Source organism: Cynocephalus volans, chromosome 6 (genome assembly GCF_027409185.1).
Source record: "Cynocephalus volans isolate mCynVol1 chromosome 6, mCynVol1.pri, whole genome shotgun sequence".
NCBI classification, from domain to species: domain Eukaryota; kingdom Metazoa; phylum Chordata; class Mammalia; order Dermoptera; family Cynocephalidae; genus Cynocephalus; species Cynocephalus volans.
Genome location: NC_084465.1, coordinates 115,090,112 through 115,109,499, shown reverse-complemented (window position 1 = coordinate 115,109,499; position 19,388 = coordinate 115,090,112). Strand labels below are relative to the sequence as shown.

The following is a 19,388-nucleotide window of genomic DNA, read 5'->3' as shown; positions in this document are numbered from 1 at the left end:
GTAGTTATTGTCCCTTGGCACCAACATCCTTCTTGGCTGATGGAGAAATGACCTGGCCTCTATGATTTTTAAAAGCAGGATACACATGGCTGCACTATAAAAGGAACCGAATGCTTTGTTCTCTACAAACCATACCTGTCCACATGAAACCGGTTCAGGAGGAGGAGAATCGAGTGCTGCTGGGCACCAGTAGGTAATCGGATCACATGAGACTGCATTGTAATGAGCCCGTTTTTGTTTAAAATTTTCCTGTGATAGTGAAGCTTTCCGGCATCAACCCTGAAGGAGAAAAAGAGTGTGGGCCGTGTCACATTGCTCTGTTGGCAGCTTCAGCCCTGCAACGTACAGTCTCTCACTTGAATGTAAACATCAGAGACACACACCTCCCATCCAGTCAACCTCAGGGAATAGTCACTGTGGGAGAATGGCCTTGGAAAGAAAAGCCATGCCTCATGGAAGAGAAGTCAGCAGGCCCCTACATTTGGGCTGCAGGGTGCAATGACCAGTGAGCCAGTGATTTAAAGCAGAGAGCATATGCTCCCCCTTACTTGAAAGCAGTGCTGTGAAGGTCTCGCTGCAGTTCCCCTTGCCACCGGGATCGGCCTAATCGCTCCAAGATGCAGTAGGAGAAGTCAGGAAGCTTCAGGTCAGGGTCCCCCTCTGAGCCTATCAAGGCCCTGTAACGCATGGCCTGGGAGGCAACGATGATCAGTTTCTTCCCCCACCTGCAAATTGGGAACAACCACATGAAAAAATAAGTTTAATTGATTTCAAGAAAATTGAAATATGAAAAAGTAGAACCTTTCAGAATCATCATTTTCTGCTGCTTCTCAGGAGTTCACAATACCCACAAAAGCTAAGCAAGTTTTCAGCGTCTTAGAACAGCACAGCGTGCTGAATGAACAGAGCCGAGCTTGTTACTTCCTTGCTTGAAGCCATCCCAGGGCTTACTGAGGCTCTCATACCCATCCCAACTCCTGTCGTGACCTGAGAGTCCCTCCCAGCCTCAGTGATTTCACCTTCCATGACTCTGCTCCTCCCCCACGATGGTGTCCCAGTTCCTAAAACAAGCCTCAGAGTCATTGCCCTGGCTGCTTCCTCTGTCCAGCTTTCTTCTCCTGAAGGTGACCAATTTCTTCTCATTACTCAGGTCACAGCCCACTGTCAACAAGTCAGGTGTTCCAGAACATGCTAACTAGAGTTCCAGCCCTGCCGCAACCATCCCCATATCCTTCATAGCACTGAGCATTCTCAGAAACAGCCATATTTTTTTGCTGACATCCTTGCCTCCCTCATTCACATGTAAGTTCTGTAAGAGCAGGCACTTTGTCAACTTGCTCCCCAGACATCCTCAGTGCCTAGAATAATCTGAGTGCATAGAGGGGCCATGCATATATTTGTTAAGTGAATGAACTAACCTAGTGCTCTGGACTGATAAAACAAACTGCAAAGTCAAAAACATTGAACTGTGTAATCAGTGGACCTGCAGTCCAATTTTGACCTTGAATAAATCACTAGTTATTTCTGCTGACTTGACTGTGTGAAAAATAATGCCTGAAAAAGAAGCCAAAAACACTTCCTAGTAAGGTATGTCAAGATGCCCCAAGTGAGAAGGCTCATCTCCTTGCTGAGGCCTACCAGTCTTCACTGTGCAGCCCTCACCTCTTATGGTTGAGATTCCACCAGAATGCTCGCCTGCTACATTCTGCTGATGCCTTGAGCCCACTGACAGCTCCATTCGTGCACACTCAGGGTCCAAGCCCTGGCCCAGAGTGAAGAGATCCCACAAGGATGGGCTGGCAGAGAACCCATCCCTCACTCATGCCTTGGCCTCAATGGGAGGACCTCCCTTTTGTAATGAAGGAGTCCCCAAGGGTCCCCGCATAAGCACCCACAAGCTACCAATCCCTCTCATCTGCAGCCAACGCCTGCTCTCCCCAGCCGTGTTGTTTACAAGCTCCTGGTCACTAGGTCTATCTCAGTCTGACAGTTTTGCTTCCTCCTGCCCATAGCAGACGACTTTACTTCTACCACCCAGCAGGCAAAAAGAAAAAAGAAGCTGCCTTTGTTTTATCTGCACTTCCTTTACATTGTTTGTAACCTATAGTTAGTGTTCTGTGTAAGTCACAGAAGTCTGTAGTCTATCTTCAAAAGGAATCTTGGAAAAGAGTTCACTTTATGTGTCTGAATGACACAAACTTAGGACCTACCACCTCTTTTCTCAAAATAGGCTCATTAAGTTAAATTAAAAGAGGTCAGTTGGGAAAAAAAATTTGAAAACAGGACAAGGATTTGCTGCTTTATTTTATGGCTCAGATTAGTTTGCTGTTCTGTACTATCATAATTCCAATGTTTCTGTTAATTATTGTCAATTAGCTGTCTCACTAACTCTTGCCAGTTCTAATTTTCTGACTGTGGTCATCATTATAGGTTCTCAAACAACAATAAAGTACTGTGCAAATTACCAGGATACCAAGATAAATAAAAATTATACCCACCTTCAAGGAGCTCACAGTTTACTAAAAAACAAGAAAATGAACAATTCCACTATGAGGTGCTAACTTCCCTGACTTAGAGAAGCTCTGGTTGTTGAGGCTGTGAAATAGTATATATGAGAAGCCCCAGTTGAAAGCTATGTGTATGTAAACAGAGCATGTGCGTGGTAATTAGGAAAACCTCTCAAGGAGGTGATTCTTGAGTTAGCAGGAAGCTGGGTAGGTGAGAAGCAGAGGGCGAGGAAGTAGAACCTGCCTGGCTGCAGAGGTGCGGAGGCACATGCCTGCTCTGGGGGGCAGGTGTACAGTGTGGCAGACACTGGTACTTGGCCATGAGCTGGGAAGCAGAAAGATGGGAAGCTCCACGGGTCAGCTGAGGCCATATCCTGAACAGCTTGGTGATGTCACACTGAGAGTTCAGATTCCACACACAGGTCAGGGTTACAACTTCAAACCCGACAGTCAGCAGTCAACATGTATTTCTAGGAGCTGACTTTCTGCCAACATATTGTAGACATGAGAGATACAGCAGGAAATGAGATGGACAGAGTCCCTACCCTCAAGGAGTTTATAGTCTGGTGAGAAAAGGTGACATAAGTAAACACTTAAAACCATTTTGGGTACCAAAAAGAGTAATATGATGGTGCCTGGGCAATGGGGAACACTTTGAGACATTAGGCTGAAGCTTGAGTGATGAAAAGAAAGTGGTGATGTGAAGATCTAAGAGCAGAACTTTCTAAGCAGAAGGAGCAGCATGTACCATTGCCTTGAGACAGAAAGGAGCCCGGCGTGTTCCGGCTGAAGCACAGGGCAGGGTGGAGAGGTGGAGGGAACCGAGGTCAGAGAGCTGGGTCGGCAGGGGCTAGGTGGTAAAGAGCCTTCTAGGCCACAGTCAGGAGGGCAGGGAGCACACCAAAGGAAATCGCAGGATATGCGGAACCAGGTGGAACATGGCTCAGCTGAAGGGGGCTCTGGCCTATATTGTAAAATAAAAATCAGTCCCAGTGTGGCTAGATGTTGTGATTTTCTGAAAGAAGCTAGATATCCAGGTTTTTAAATATTAGCAATGAAATAACATTAAAAACAAAATACACCACCATGCCAGGCAAACAAAGCTTGTCTGTGGGCAGATCTGGCCCATCTGAAACCTCTGCCTTGAGTGACGAGGGCACTATCCATCACGTTTCCATCTAGGAAGAAACCCTCCATGCACTTGTGAAGTTAAAAAGAGGAGAGACAGCAGCAAGGGAGAAAGGAAACTACTGCATTACTTTCAGGCCAAAGGGGGTTGGAGAAGAATTGAGAAGGCCAAGTCAACAGGACTTGGTGGCCAATTAAATGTAGAAGTCAGGGTGAGAAGGGCCCTAGCAGGGTCCCAAGTCCACAGCTTGGAGAGCCAGATGCATGGGAATACCCCTAGCCAGAATAAAGAAATGAGAGAGAAGAAAAGGCAGAAAAGGCAGGTTTGGGGCTAAGGAGAGTGGTGATCACACTGAGTATAAGGGCAGGTTACTGAAATAATACACATGGCACTTGGGAGAGAGGCTTGGGGGACAGCAGAGCCCTTGGGAGCAGCTGATGTTTAAGGGGTGAAAGGAAGTAGGGGAGTCCACAAAGCTGGTGAGGACCTGCGAGGAAAGCAGAAAAACAACATAAGGCAGGAAGCCATGGGGACAAAGGCTTCAAGTGTCCCTAATGGTATAGTCAGGTCAAGGAGACTACGGGCCTAACAGTGTCCACTAGCTTGTCAGTCAGGATCTTAGAGGCCAAAATTGTGGTGAAGTGATAGAGTCAGGAACGAGTGAAGGGGAGGGGAAGAGGTAGAAACGGTGAGACCAGAGTTTATTGCAAGAAGCACAACTGCAGGGACAGAGGTCGCTAGTTACAGGGCACGCTAGGTCAAGAGAATGTTCTGTTGTAAGAGGGGCGATCTGTGTTAAAGTGCTGAGCAGAAAGCACCAGCAGACAGGCAGAAGTTGAAAATCAAGGAGAAAGAGAGCTAACTCTTTGATGTAGGAAGGAACATGAGGTATAGGGAGCTGGGCTGGGGGGAGGGGAGAAAAGAAGGGAGAGAAGCATCCAGATCACAGCCTTAGAGAGGGCTACCTGTCTAAGGAAAGGGGAAAGACGTGGAAAACTCTCGAAGTCTTGGAAGTGGAGGGAAAAGGTGGAAGTTAGGAGAGTTCACTGCCCTGTAAAGTAGGAAGAGAGGTGGGAATGGGGTTAGGAGCTTGAGAATAATGACAATTTGGATTAGCCACTCTGGGAAACTGGGACACTGATTGAGGACTCGCAAAAGGAGGGCTGGGGAGCATAGGGCCCCTCTAGGACCAGAAAACAAAAGGCACCATCCAAACGTTAGCTACCTGCCATACCCAACTGTGCTAGGACCATGGACAGAAAGGAAGGGGAAAGGCAGGACCTCTGACCTCAATTGGCCCAACAGGAGCGAGTGAAGGAGGCCGAGAAGTGGCCTAGTGCAGGGCTGGTGAACTCTGATAGACATGGAGGCTGCAGGCCAGACCCCTGACTTCAAAGCTCTCGGATTCCCAGGAATTTCTGATGGTACAAATCAGTTACCTGTCAAAGGCTTCTACCATCGTACAACGAGGCTGCAAAGACTTGGTCCTGATGTCACTGGTAATGTTTTTCCTCTCCTTAAAGTACCGGCATGAGCCCTGGATGCCATCCTTATTCTCTAGGATCATATGAATGGGGTAGACATCCTCCAAAGAGACCGGGTCCCTCCTGGACTCCAAAATGCCAGTTTCCAAGTCAATTTCTTCATACCTAAGGGGGAGAGCACAAATATCAAACCCCAACTCAGCTTCAGAAACTATGCATGGTTCGGTGGCATGTTTTTTGAACAACTTCCAGCAGAGATCAGAGAGAAGAAGTGAGATGTCGCGATCTCCCTGCCTCACAAATGCAGATTGTTTTGACAAGCAGGTTCCTACTTTCTACCCTGAAAAAAAACAGACTTTTCCAGGATCCCCCAAACTACCCAGAGGCTGGGTGCTGGGACCAAAACCACCTTACAAGACCAACTCATGGCCTTTTCCCCTCCAAACTGGGTGCCAAGTCTCTACCACCAAGTTTGGACTGAATCATTCAAGTCTTTCCTCCTTTAAGATGTCAACTTTCCATCTCTCTTTAGTTATCTCTCCACTAGCTATCATCATTTTTATGGTTTTAATTATCACCACACGTTGACAATTCTCAGCTTTGAATCCTCAGTTCTGTCTTTTTCCCCAAACATCAATCCAGTGTCTTTAACAGTCTATCAAACACCTCACTTTCCATGAGATCAAAACCAAAGTTATGACTGCCTCTTCCCACCTCCAATAAAATCCCTCCTTGGCACAACAGTCTCCCAGTAGCCTCTTCTCAACACCATGGAGACATCCCTGACCTGTGTTTCTTCTATAATCTGGTAGCCAAGTTTCTCAAGTTTTCCTTTGAAATCTCACTCACATCCCACATATCTAGTTGAGGCTAGATCATGTATAAGTTTTCCCACCCTTTTCTTCTTTGCTCCCTCTATGACCTTTGCACAATTTAACCCTCCATTGTCAAATCACATCTTCTCCCTAGCTTCCAGGACATCGCTCTGGCCTCACTGTCCAACCACACCTTCCCAGTCTCCTTTCATCTAACCTGAAATGTAGGTGCACCTCAGGGCTATGTCTAAGGGCCTCCAATCACACGCCACACTCTCTTCAAGGGATAATCTGAGCCAACAGCTTTAATTACCAACTATATGCTACATGGGATGACTCACAAACGTGCAGCCCATCCCTCCTTCTGGCTTGCTTTCACTCCCACACAGGCAGATGTTTACCAAACAGAACCTTCATTTGGACAACCCTAAAGAACCTCAAACTCAATGCATCTCCACACATATTCTCAGCCACTTCTGCTCTTCTGTGTCCCTGCCTCAGGGAAAGACATCAGGGTTCACTCAGATTTCCAAACAGCAGGTGCCAGAGGACATCACCCTTGATTTCTACCTTCCCTACACCCCACATCCAATCAGTCATCAAATCCTCTTGATTCTTCTGTCTGATACAAGGGTGCTTCAAAAAGTTCATGGTAAAGGGGGCCGGCCCATGGCTCACTTGGGAGAGTGTGGTGCTGATAACACCAAGGCCACGGGTTCAGATCCCTATATAAGGATGGCCGGTTAGATCACTTGGGAGAGCATGGTGCTGACAACACCAAGTCAAGGGTTGAGATCCCCTTACCGGTCATCTTTTTTTAAAAAAGTACATGGCAAGATTCACATTATCTTTTCATTATATTTTTCTATGACTTTTTGAGGTACCCTGTGGGTCTTGATTCCATCTTCTCCTCTTCTTTCCCCCACCCATTATGATAAGCCAGACCATGGCTGATTGTCTGTGACTGGATTACTACAAATTTCTTTACTTCACTCTTTGCCTATAGTCTGACCCCCCACCCCTCAATGGCTTCCGACTGTTTAAAGGATAAACTCTTTGAGTGGATTAAATGATCATTGATTACTTCTCCAGTCCAATTTGATTACGGGCAGAGTGGATCAAGGACTGAGACCTCCTGGATTCAAATTGTGGGTCTTTCCTTGCTAACTGATGACCTTGAGCAAGTCACTTAACCCCCAAAATGCAGATAATAATACCCACTTTTAAGGTTACTGTAAAATTTAAATAATATGCTATATGTAAGGATCTTACTGCAGTCCCAGCTAACAATGTAAGTGTCAACAACTATTCTTCGCCCCTACCTCCAATTCCACACTTCAGCCAAACTTAACTATTTCTTTTCCTTCATACTTTCACATTTGTTGTTCTCTCTCCAGAGTACTCTTTGCAACTGGCCACTTAAATCCAATCTTTAAGTCTTGTCGTGAACATTATTACTTCTGGGAACATCCCCTGATCCTCACAATATGGCTTAAGAGCACAGACTCTGGAGAAAGACAGCCTGGGTTCAAATCAATGTTTAGTCACTTGTTATCCCCATAACCTTGGACAGGTTGCTTAACCTCTCTCCATGACTCAGTTTCTTCCTCTGTAAAATGGGGAAGATAACTGCACCTACCTCATAGGATCACTGTGAGGATCAAGTGAATTCAATATCCTGAAGCTCCTCGAACAGGATCTTAGAATAGTACCTAGCCCATAGTAAGCACTCAATAAATGTCAGCTACTAGTATTATTGCTAAGCTTGCTCCTATGCAGATCACTAGCTGCCTTAGGCTCTCTAGTCTGGCACTGAATAAGTGCTCCATAAAGGTCTGTTGACGTCAACTGCTGTCTCCAGTCTTTTTTTTTTTTGGCAGCTGGCCAGTACGGGGATCTGAACCCCTGACCTTGGTGTTATCAGCACCACATTCTCCCAAGTAAACTAACTAGCCAGCCCTTCCAGTGTTTTGTTTTTCGTGTGTGTGTTTTGTTGGCAGTTAGCTCGTACAGGGATTGAACCCTGGACCCCGGTGTTATCAGCACCGCGTTCTAACCAACCGAGCTAACCCTCCAGTCCCTTAACTTTTTCCAGTCTTGATCTGAACTGCCTTCCTGTTCCAACCCTATCCTTCACTTTAAAGGAAATACTCTTTGAAGCCGGAAGAATATTCCCCCATTCACGCTCACCACAGCCCCCCAACACACACACGGACATATTGGGCCATCACCAGATGACCCCCAACTGCATCAGACCCCTGGGCCCTGCCAGGCCTGAGGTTCTCCAAATCAGCCTCACCACCGCGCCCGCCCATCAGGCTCCCGGTCCTCCACTCCTTCCCCCCGCCCCCGCCCAGCTCCATAAGACCCCGGGCTCTGTGCCCACGCGCGGCCAGGCCGCTGACCGGTCCTGCAGCTGGAGATCCGGTCGCTCCCGAGGCTCCTCATAGAAGCTGATGCCCGGGTGCGTGGCAAGGACCCGCCACAGAAACTCCTGCGTGTAGGGCTCTAAAGGAAGAGGGAAGGGCGGCACTCGAGTCTCCAGGCGGCTCCACAGCGCAGGCAGACACAGGCCATCGAGCCCTTCCAGGGCCACTTCGTCCAACAACGACTCCAACGCGTCCATTGCTATTTCAGTCGGCAGCGCCCAGGGCGCCTGCGCACCACACTGCGGAGCCCCCCCCACCGTCCAGCGCGCCTGCGCAGAACGATCGGCGACCCAAGGAGGCTGGTCCTACTCGGAGATCGGAGGAGGAGTTCTGGCGCGCCGGCGTGACGTCACTCCATTGGGGGCGGGCTCAGTAAGTGGAGCTTCACCGCCATTGGCCCGGAACTCCGTAGTAACCAGGGGAACTGCAAACAGTGTAGGGCCGCTTCCGGTTCGAGCGCCCGGAACCGCCGCCTTTAGGGATGGACGGTGAGTGTCCGTGTGCCCCTCCGGGAGGTCGGGGAGTTATTCTCCCATCCTTTCTGAGCCCTCCCTGCGTAGAATCCTAGGCCATAAACCCCTGGACCCTCACGGCGGGACCAAAAGTGGCCTCCAGTCTGAAGGAAAGGGAGGCTTAGTGGTCCGGGATGGGAGAAGAGGCTGGGAGAGTGGTCAGTGGAATGGCCACTGTGCCGAGCTGTGGTTGTGTAGGAACCCGGTACTGGCGGGGATCTCAGCAAAGGGATTTAGGGTGGGGAAGGACAAGTAGAGGTCTGAGGAGCATCTTGTGGGTCCTGGAATGTGGAACTGTAGGATGTGGGAGTTGGTATGGAGGTAAGCGTGATCGTGGGGAGTGCAGTCGTCAGCTACTGGGGAGTTGGTATAGGGTTTGGGGGGAGATTAAGGAATACTTCCTGTGCTTTTGTGTTAATAATATTAAACCACATTAACAGAGTACTATCAAGTGCCGACTCTGTAAGCACAGTCAGGCAACACATAGCTAAGCTTCAACAGCCCTTTGAGGTCAGTGTTATCCCATTTTACAGATTAGGAAACAGACACAGAGAAGTTAAGTAACTTGTCCAAAGCCAAACAGCTAGCAAGTGGCAGAGTGTGTGAGGAACTCAGACACTCTGTCTCTGGAGCTGAATTATGGAGTCTGAGATTTGGAAAGGTTTTTAGGGGCCATTCATTCCAGAAGTTGCAAATCCAAAAGTTTGCAGGGGCAAGTTTAGTGGGCTGGATTGGGGCTGTAACTGAAAATCAGTTCCCCTGGGAAGCTTCTCACTCAGTTCCAGCCAGTTGTCTTCATGGGGCCCTTCTCAAAATACCGTAACAGCCAAGCAGTCTGTAGGCCAGAGGCAGTCTGTGGGCCACCATTTAGGCACGGATCCCTGATTAGAATCATAGCATTGACAATTGGAAGCAATCTAAAAATAGGCTACTCTGATATCTCACTTTGTGGATGGGAAGACTGATGTCTAGTGAGACTGGTAGGGTCTGTGCTAGAATTCAGACCATTTTTCTTACTATACCACTGTCCCTCACTTCTGGGGAATTTGTTCCTGGGAAATTTGCATTTCTTTGATATTCGCTGACTGCAGTATGGAAAAAATGTTTCTAATTGAACATTCTGTCCTGTGCTTAAAAGCTGTCTTTGCCCTTTCTACTTCAGAGGTACTATATAATGTCTTTTACCAGTTTGTCCTATGGAAAGGTCAATGTAATACTGTTGTATAACAACAGTTTTCAAACCTGTGGGCCTCAGGACACCTCTATGCTCTTATCTCAAAAGAGCTTTGTTTATATTATATATTATATCTATGATATTTACCATACCAGAAGTTAAAACTGAGAAAATCTTCAAACGTTAATCAATTTATTTAAAAATAACAACAATAAACTTATTACTAATAAACATAAATATTTTAAATGAAAAACAGCTATACTTCCCTCCCTCAGCAGGAAGAGTGGCATTGTTTTACATTTTCTCAAATCTCTTCGATATCTGACTTAATAGAAAACAGCTAGACTCTGGTTTCTGCTTCAGCATCCAAATTGTTTGTTATGCTGTTTGGGCTGATGTATATGAAAAAATTCTGGCCTCTCACAGCTATATTATTAGAACAGGGAGGAGTGTTTTAATTGCCTTTTCAGATAACTGTAGACGCTCTTCTTTGATACCTTACTAAAACTTAGCAAGTGGCAGTTTCTTAAAGGTTAATCACAATGTGGCATCTGAAACCATATTGGTGAATTTCTGTACTCTGTTACATTAAAATCCATTGATCTATCTTACCCTTTGATTGACTGCTTTACCCATATATGATTTTATAACATCCGTCATTGGTCATTTGGAAAGTGTTGGTTCACTGAGTTAGGCAAATCTTCCAAATGTTGACATTAGACATGTCATTACATAACATCAAAAAAAAATCACATTCGTTAATATCACCACCTATCTCATTTTTTTAAAAAAAAGTTTAAGTGTTAGGAAGCTATTAAACTCAAGGTAATGGAAACAAGTTTTTCACTTGTTTTCACTTGAAAGCTTGAATTTTATCATTGGTAACAAATACTGTCAGTTGTTTCCTTGAAGTGACAGCCTCACTTCATTTGTATTTGAGAAAATGTCCGCTTAATACCCAAGTCTGAATATCATAATTTGTCTGTTAATTGTTCATTCAAATAAAAATTGCATTCTTTACAAAATGCAGTTAGTTCAGCTGCCAACTCAAATAATCGCTCAAGTATTTTCTGAGATTAACTATAGTTTTTGGCTTATAGCAGAAGTGCTTTATGTGTACCTCCCATTTTTTCACATAGGTGATTAAAAATATGTGTACTCATGGGTTGAGATTTACTAAAATTAATTTTTACTCTTTCATCAAGACAGTCTTAAGTGAATATGACTTTTTGTTTGTTTTACCATGAGTATGTGGCAGTAAAGAATATAATGGCTACCCGGACAGTTTGGCACCACTGCCTTGATTCAGGCTACAAGCAGTTTATCCACTGTTGCTTTGTGTCATTAGTACAAATGTCAACACAGTAAAAAGTCTTAGAATTATGATAAAAATAGTTTTGTCTTTGTGGACCCGTCCTCCTCCCAAGATCTGTGGAACACACTTTGAGAAACACTGCTATAGACCATTTTCAAGAAGCCTGCTTTGTCACTTCTAACTGTTATCATCTCTGTGCTCCTAGGACACTATGATGGCCCAGTAGAGGAATTTGGTCATTTTCAGATTGGTTACAAAAACAAAAAATTTATTCTAAGAAAGTATTTACCCTAAGACTAGATTTAACATTCAAAGAATCCCATTTTCCATTACAATTTTTAAAACTTTGACTTACACATAGTTGTATAGACACATATCTATTGGGAAAAGTGAAGCATACCTTAATGAATTGTGATTCCAGCCAGGTAGATAAGCCAAGCCTAGGCTTATTAGAAAAACATTTACTCCTTAAACTCACTAAAGCTTAAATGTCTAGCAAGTATCCCCAAACTGGACTATAGGTTAGCTTATTCTGCATGTCCAAATCACCATAGCTTTTCACAACATTTTCCCTGGCTCATTGGTTTTGACTTTGGGCAGGTCCTATCTGTCTCTGATACAGCGTGTGTAATGCTCTTAGGTTCTGGGGGTCATATAGCCCTGGATTTGAATCTCAGCTGTGTACTTTGACCTTGCTGAGCCTCAGTTTTCCTGTCAGTAAAATGAAGATGATGATGAAGTCAACCTTGTTTTGCAGATTCAATGAAATAATGCATGAAAGCACTTAACACCAAGTTTGGTATATAAAAAAAAACATCCCTCCAGGGTAGCTGATGCTATCATTATCTGCAAATGGTCAGACTTCTTCCACACTGCTGACAGGAGAGGGAGGCACTTCTGATGAAGCTCTCTAGCAAATAATAATCTTTGTAATTAGTTCACTCTTTATTTAAAAGAAAACCCGACTTTTGACATTTTTTATTTACATGAGGCAATTTGACAGTGTGTGAGTCTTCTGAGTGACTCATTAGGAAAATGTTCACCTTTGTGTTAAAGTCAGATTTTCCCCAGTGCTTTTAAAATACAAGATGGTTTATGGGGGGAAAAAAACTACTCAGTTTTTGAGGAACATAATAATTAGACAAAAGTTCAGCACATCAATATAATTAGAAAGAATTGGAAAGCTACTCATTTGCTTTTGCTCCCGCCAGAACAAATATTCAACATTTCCCCTGTTTACGCTGTTCATTTGCTTAGCACACTTTCCCAAAGAATTAATAATGCCAAGATGAAATTTAGCCTTGCTTGTCCAAATAATCCCAAACTGCAAAACGGGTGATGGTTGAATTAGTGAGATTTTGCTGCAAATACACTGTTAGCATGTCTGCTGTCTTCTATCCTTGCGTGGTGCTCCTGGTGATTTGTCTGTTTTTCTTACTACTTAAACCATGCAAAAAAATAATAATAAAATAAAACAAAACGAAGTAAGCATTCAGCAGGCAAAACGAATGGTGTGTTATATTGTCTTTGTGTCTGTTCTCTCTTCTTGTTTGTTCCCATCCTTCTATCTGATTCATTTCTTTTGTCATGATTTTTTTTAGCATTCATTTCACCCTGTCACTTTAGCTTACAGGAACTTGGCATACTATGTTTTGCTTATTTTTCCTTATGGCATTTGTTCAGTGATTCAACATTTCAGTGCCTTCTATGCACTGGAGTCCAGAGATTCCAAAATGAGTAGCATTGAATCCACGTGAAGGGTATATGAAAGTTTGTTGTACTATTCTCGAAACTTTTCTATAGAGTTAATTTTTTTAAAATATATAAGGTAAAAAAAATTTGACCTTTGAAAAACAGGTAGCAAATTTGAACACAAATTCTTTACATCAGACCACAGGCATGTTTATTTGGCCCACAATATTTGGTTTTTTAAATTTTTGAATTAGTCGCCAACATTGAAAAATTGGCAGATTTCTCATAAATATCTGATTATGGTGTTTTCTTGAAAATATCAGTAAAGTCAGCCTGTTAAAACCAAAACAGAATTCTGCAGGGGAACAATCCCTCACAGCTGGAGCAAAGTGGAGACTGCCCCCTTTTGAAGGGAGCTGCCCTTTTCAGTTGGACACAGCACCTACCTGACTGGCTCCCCTCATTGCATCTGTTACCTGCTGGGACCCCATAAGCATTTGAAGTTACCATCCTGCTCTAGTAGTAACTTGCACAGTTTTGAAAATTCCCATGGACTTCATTGTGTGCCATACTATGCTATACTATCTGAAAAAAAAGGGAATCTATTCTTTGCCCTAAAGAACATAGTCTGGTGAGAAAGCCAGACATAAACAGATAACTACAATCCAACATGGGAAGTCCCTAGAAGACAACATTTGTAAAGATCCTCCCCTTTCCCAAAGCGCTCTGGCAGCCTGCCTGACTGTATGCCCATTTACATACATATAGTCTGTGGCTGCTTTCATGCTACAGTGCAGAGTTGGCTAGTTGTGGCAGAGAAGCCACAAAGCCTAAAATATTTACTGTCTGGCCCTTTACAGGACAAGTTTGCTGACTGCTGCCATAGAGGATCCAATTTAATTCTTGGGACAGTTCAATATAATATTCACCACGAATGTGCCCATTCTACACCATACATATAGCTAGTAGATAGCAGAGCCAGGACTCAGCCAAATAAAGTCTACACTCTGTAGTATGTCATTAAGGACCTGTCTCAACCCTGTCCCTGCCAGTATGGGCCATGTTCTCACACCTGGAGAGTGAGTCTGTGGGCAAGGCCTGCCCACTGGGCTGGTAGAAGAATAAGCAGTTAGTAAAGACGAAGGCCCTGCGATTGCTCCTCTATTTCCAACTAGAAGAGGGCTTCGGAGGAACAATATGGTTGGGTGGAAGGAGGAGTTGAGGCTGTTCACAGAGCACTTTGTGTGACCATTGATGTCCCGGGGGTTTGCACAGCTGGACACTTGCAGCCTTAACAATTGCCCTGTGGGCCTGTCACCTGTAACTGCAGCATTTTTCTGGGGAGGTGGTTCTCCTCCCCTTCTCCTGCCCTGTGGCTATTCTGCTGCTCTCCAGATTTATCTTTAGACCCTTACCCACCCACTCTCATGCCCAGAGATTTTATACTAGGCTACACTGGGTCTGTAGATATATCTTTCCATACTAAAAGATAGTGATTTCACATATGTACCTGGGCTTTTCAGTCTCCCGGTAAACAGCTTGCTTTGGCTCTGCTGGGCCTGTCATCACACCTTGCTTTGCCCAGTTCTCCAGCACTGAACAGTGGCCACCCCCTTGAGCTTAGACATGCACTGATAGTTTGACCCCTTCTGGCTGATGGTGCCAGTCTTCAAGTGCTTATTTCTTGCATCAAGCTTATTGGCCTCCCCTGCAGGCATCTGAGATTTTGGCCCCTGCCCAAGCCCCTTGCTGTAAAGTGCAGTGACCAGCACCACATGCAGAATGAACTCCTCCCCTGTGGTGGGATGCTGTGGCTCCCCGTGCATCATGCTGTGTCACAGGTATTAGGCTCTGTTCCTTTCTCCCTCTCTGAGAGTAGAGACCCACTCTTGTTCTTTTGTGTGTCCAACACCTGGCATGAGGACTGGCACAGGGAGATCCCATGAGTGTTTGCTGGGTTGGCATTGTAACCAGGAAAGAGATTAACTGATTTGTCCCCTAGTGAATGTCTGGCCAGTCTCCATAAAGCAGACAGAGAAAAGGCCCTTGTAGCCAAGCCTCCAGGCCATGCTTCCCAAGACCTTGGCTGGTTCCTTTTTCTCTAGTGGACAAGTGATGGTTCCCCCAGACACTGTCCTTTGGAATAGTTTAACCCAGTCCTAATAATATGCTCTGTCCTAGCTACCATTCATACCCCACAGTCTCTCCCCCTACTTTTTAGTTAGCACTCCTATCCTCCGCCCATTTCCTATCCCCGTGTAGTCTTTCATTCCCAGCTCCTCCCTCACTTTGAAGACTGTTGCTACCTTTACCACAATTAGCTGCTGGATTCTCTGACTTAACTTTCCCATTCCTGAAGGACATGTTATGGGTGAATGCTGCCCCTAGCAGGAAGTTGGAGCACCATAGTCTGATCACTTGGAGGGACCACCACACTTTTCTAAACTCTACATGAACTTGTATTGCATTGTGTGTGTTTGTGTGCTTGTGTGTGTCCTTTCCAAAGAGTTTCAAACTATTTAAACACTTTATGACCCCACCTAAAATCACAAAAGGTTAGAGCTGGAAGGGACTTGACAGATCTAGTTCAGGGTCCTATTTTGGGGACTCTGAGGTATCTCAGAACTCTGAGGTTCCCATGTAAGGGTCACAAATTTAGAGACCTGAAGGAGCAGGTGAAATTAAGTGACTGCTGTGACCAGGGTTTATTTCATTGTGCTGCTTATGTCAGTTTCTTTCAACACCTAAATTTACTTAGTATACTCAGGAATATTCTTCAGTTTCATAAAGAAAACTGTTGTCTACTAATTTCTTGAAGCACGTGGCCTGCTTCATCTCTCCATCATCTGTAAAATAGAGAAAATAATTGTACTACCGCCTAGAGTTGTTGTGATAATTAAATGCATTAGTAGATGCAAAGCCCTTAGATCCAGCGTGGCCCACAATAAGTGCATATGGAAATGTTAGCTGTAATGATGATGGTGATGGTGGTGGTGGTGATGGTGATGATTCTCACTTGCTGGAGAAGTGGACACATGAACCTTCACTTTCATCTTTACTATAGGGAAAAAGCTCTTAGACCTGCTGGTGGATGGCACCTCGGACTTGATCTCAGTGTCAGGGAGACAACTGGGAGAGGTGGAGCGGGAACCAGAGGGCACCACACCACCTGGCAAGCTGCTGACCTCAGCTCCAACAACTGTTGCCAGGCAGGAATGCAGGACCTGCATTGCCAGATATTTCAGTTTTTCAAGAGAATCCAGAACTCAGGATTTAAAAATGTGAAATCTCCCAAGCTTTAAATGTTGGCTGAAAAAAAAATTTTTTTAACATTATGGACACCAGACAAATGTCTGTGGGCTGGATTCAGCCAGTGAGCAACTTTGGATCTAGTCCTATCACTGTCATTTATCAGGCACAGTAAAGTTCAGTGCCTGCTGATAAGCAGCCCAGGAGTGGGAGGACAAGGCCCAGACCTGTTGCAGCCCAGTACCCCCACCACTCTCACTCACCCTGGTCACTTCTTTGAAGTTCTGCCTCTTGTCTCCTTTGAGATGCAGATTTCATTTTAAGCCTGCAGAAGGAAACCATGACAAACCAGGCAGAGGATTAGACTCTCCTTCTCTTCCTCTCTTTGTGTCATTGCTCACTATCCCAAGCCTTCCTGATTCTGGAAAGAATGGAAGGAGCAGAGCTTGTGGAGTGGGACTGAGGGGGTTCAAATTCTGACTCCTTACCAGCCATGTGACCTTGGAGGAGTTCATTTTACTTCATCTCTCACCACCTAGACTCTTAAATTGCAAAGTGGAGATCAATAATAGGACCTTGCCATAGGGCTACTCTGAGAATCAAATTCATCTACCTAAAGCCCTTATAGGGCTGGCAGGTTAGCCCAGTTTGTTAGAGCACAGTGTTGTAACCCTGAGGCCATGGTTTCAGATCCTCCTACTGGCCAGCCACCAAAATAAAATAAAATAAAGTCCTTAGAATGGTGCCTCGTGCTTAGTAAGCTCTCGGTAAAAATTGTCTATCCGTAGAAGGAACACATCTTTTTCCTTAGGATTCTGGGGGATCTCATGCATGATTTCCCATATTTTTCAAGGCAATTTGGCAGATCATTTTGGGGGGATACAAATACTCAAAAGGCACTTTGGTTTGGATACACACACACACACACACACACACACACACACATTTGCATAAATGCTAAGTCCTCACTTGTATTCTGTGGGGAGCTGGGTTGGGTGGATGGGGCTGGGTTGAAGTGTGGAGTGGGAATGGGTTTAGGAGCTTGTGTGACGGATAGAGAGAGAGACCAAAATACATTTCCCTCTGGAAGCATGTTGTCACATAAGCCACTGTTAGGTTACAGAAGTGCGGCATTTACTTTTCTTTACGATTTCAAATGGAAAGAAATCAATATTTTCAATTATCTCCAATGTGGTATCAAACTTACTTTGTCATATTTCATTTCACCGTCCCAGAAGGAGCAGGGGAAAAGGATCAGGGAAGCACATTGAGAAGATGAAGTCTTTACTGCAGTTCATAATCATGCCTCCTGTCCCTTCTGGCATTGTCCATTCAGACATGTGGTCATTCCCTCATTCATTGATTCCAGAAGTGTCTACTGATACCTGTTCCATTCAAGGCACTGTTCCAGGTGTGGAAATTCAGTGGTAACAAAGTCAGACAGTGGCCACCTATTTCACAGAGCTGATATTTAGTGGAGGAGACGGACCACAAATACGTTAATGAGAAAAAGATCAGATCAGTGCTATGCAGAAGATTAAAGTAGGGGGCACCGGGGGCTAATTCACTCTGAGGAGGTAGGTCCCTTTAAGCTGAAATCTGACTGATCCAAGGAGATGAGTGCTCCAGAAAGAGGGAAAGGAGAGGGCAAGGCCCTGTAGCAGGAAGGACAAGAAAGACTAGTGGGACTGCAGGAGCTGAGCTTGCAGGGCTGTGGCGGGGAGGTCCAAGATGCTACATGGGTCAGGTTGCACAGAGCCTGGGCAGCCAGGGCAAGGGGTTTGGATTCTCTTCTATACACAAGGGAAAACATTAGAGGGTGAAGCAGCTGAATGATAAGTACTTATTTTTATATGGATGCCAAGGAAATATGTAGGCAAGAGTGGAGGCAGGGAGATCTATTAGGTGGCTGTTGGAAAAGTCCAGGGAGAGATGATGGGGGCTTGGTGGGTGATGGACAGATTCAGGATATATTTGAGAGCAAGAGTTCAGTAGAACTCACTGATATCCACAAATAATCAGCAGTTTGTGGGGGAGAGAACTAATAACTGCTAAGTACCTACCATATCCAGGGCACTGTTCTAAGTGTTTCACGCGTACTCTCTTAACCCTGACAATAGACTTAAATGGAATTGGGACTAATAGGACTCCCAAAGAGGTCGTGAGTGGCTGAGCCAGACAGGCTGACCCAGAGTGTACCCTGTTAGCCTCTGCACAGCATTGTCCCCAGGCTCTCATCTAATTATGAAGCCAGCCAAAGAATGCATGGCTAAGCATTTCTAGACCAAGGAAATGCACGTAACGGTGCTCGGGTTATAAATAACCATTTCTAGCTACCAGCTGCTCTTTGGGTTTGGAAAGGAAAAGAGGATCTTAGCATGACTTGTTTATCTCAGGTAATTTGGCTGTAAACTGGGCCCTGGGAATTTGAGTTATACAGAAAATGCAAAGAAAGAGTGACAGGGATATTGTTTCAGGCTTTCAGAAGACATAACTTAAATGCCAGCATCATCCTGGAGGCTCACATGGGAAATGAAGAGGAGAAGGTATCATAGAGCCAGAGTTTACCTGGCTTCCAAACAGTCCTGCTCTTTGTCTAATAGATTTTGGTTATTTTGGTGGGGTGTCCCTAAAGAAGTGCCTCAAAAAGAGTCCATAGCATCAAGAGAAACAAGTAATGGGAAGAGCCAGAGATTTTCCAGTCTTCTGCATAGTTATGTATTAGGTTGGAAACTAGAGGCCTGTTTGATTGAGCCTGTACAGAGCTTTAACATTTTTTTAATTACTTGTCAATATTTAAAAATTAGGAACTTTTTCATAAGACTGGATTTACAACTTCTCTGGGAAAATTTAATCCAGCAAAACAGGGCCCACATTCATCTGGAGCTGAGCAGCGATTCCTCCGTTAGGCTGGGCAGCTGCTCTCCAGGCTGCCCTGTCCCCACCCTGTTGCCTTCCTCTGCCATTTTACATGTATCTTTGAGAATGATATAGGAAGAAACCAGAATCAAGGTTTGGGAAGCATTCAGGAAGTCAGAATGGGGCTGAGGGTGCATGGGGGTGGATCTGGCAGTGGATCTGG

General features: G+C 45.0%; 2 protein-coding genes across 2 annotated transcripts in view; one reads left to right on the top strand and one right to left on the bottom strand.

Annotated features, from left to right (window-relative positions):
- GTF3C1 (general transcription factor IIIC subunit 1) overlaps nt 1–8,571 on the bottom strand; it is an 81,449-nt gene extending 72,878 nt beyond the window's left edge. Inside the window, 6 exon segments of the mRNA XM_063099730.1 lie at nt 136–279; nt 549–589; nt 591–703; nt 706–725; nt 5,076–5,285; nt 8,341–8,571. Coding sequence (XP_062955800.1) covers nt 136–279; nt 549–589; nt 591–703; nt 706–725; nt 5,076–5,285; nt 8,341–8,561 — 749 coding nt within the window. The 5' untranslated portion in view covers nt 8,562–8,571.
- A 267-nt stretch (nt 8,572–8,838) lies between these two features.
- Nucleotides 8,839–19,388, top strand: part of KATNIP (katanin interacting protein) — a 180,719-nt gene continuing 170,169 nt past the window's right edge. Inside the window, exon 1 of the mRNA XM_063100158.1 lies at nt 8,839–8,852. Within this exon, the coding sequence (XP_062956228.1) occupies nt 8,846–8,852 (7 nt within the window). The 5' untranslated portion in view covers nt 8,839–8,845. The remainder of the gene's footprint in view (nt 8,853–19,388) is intronic.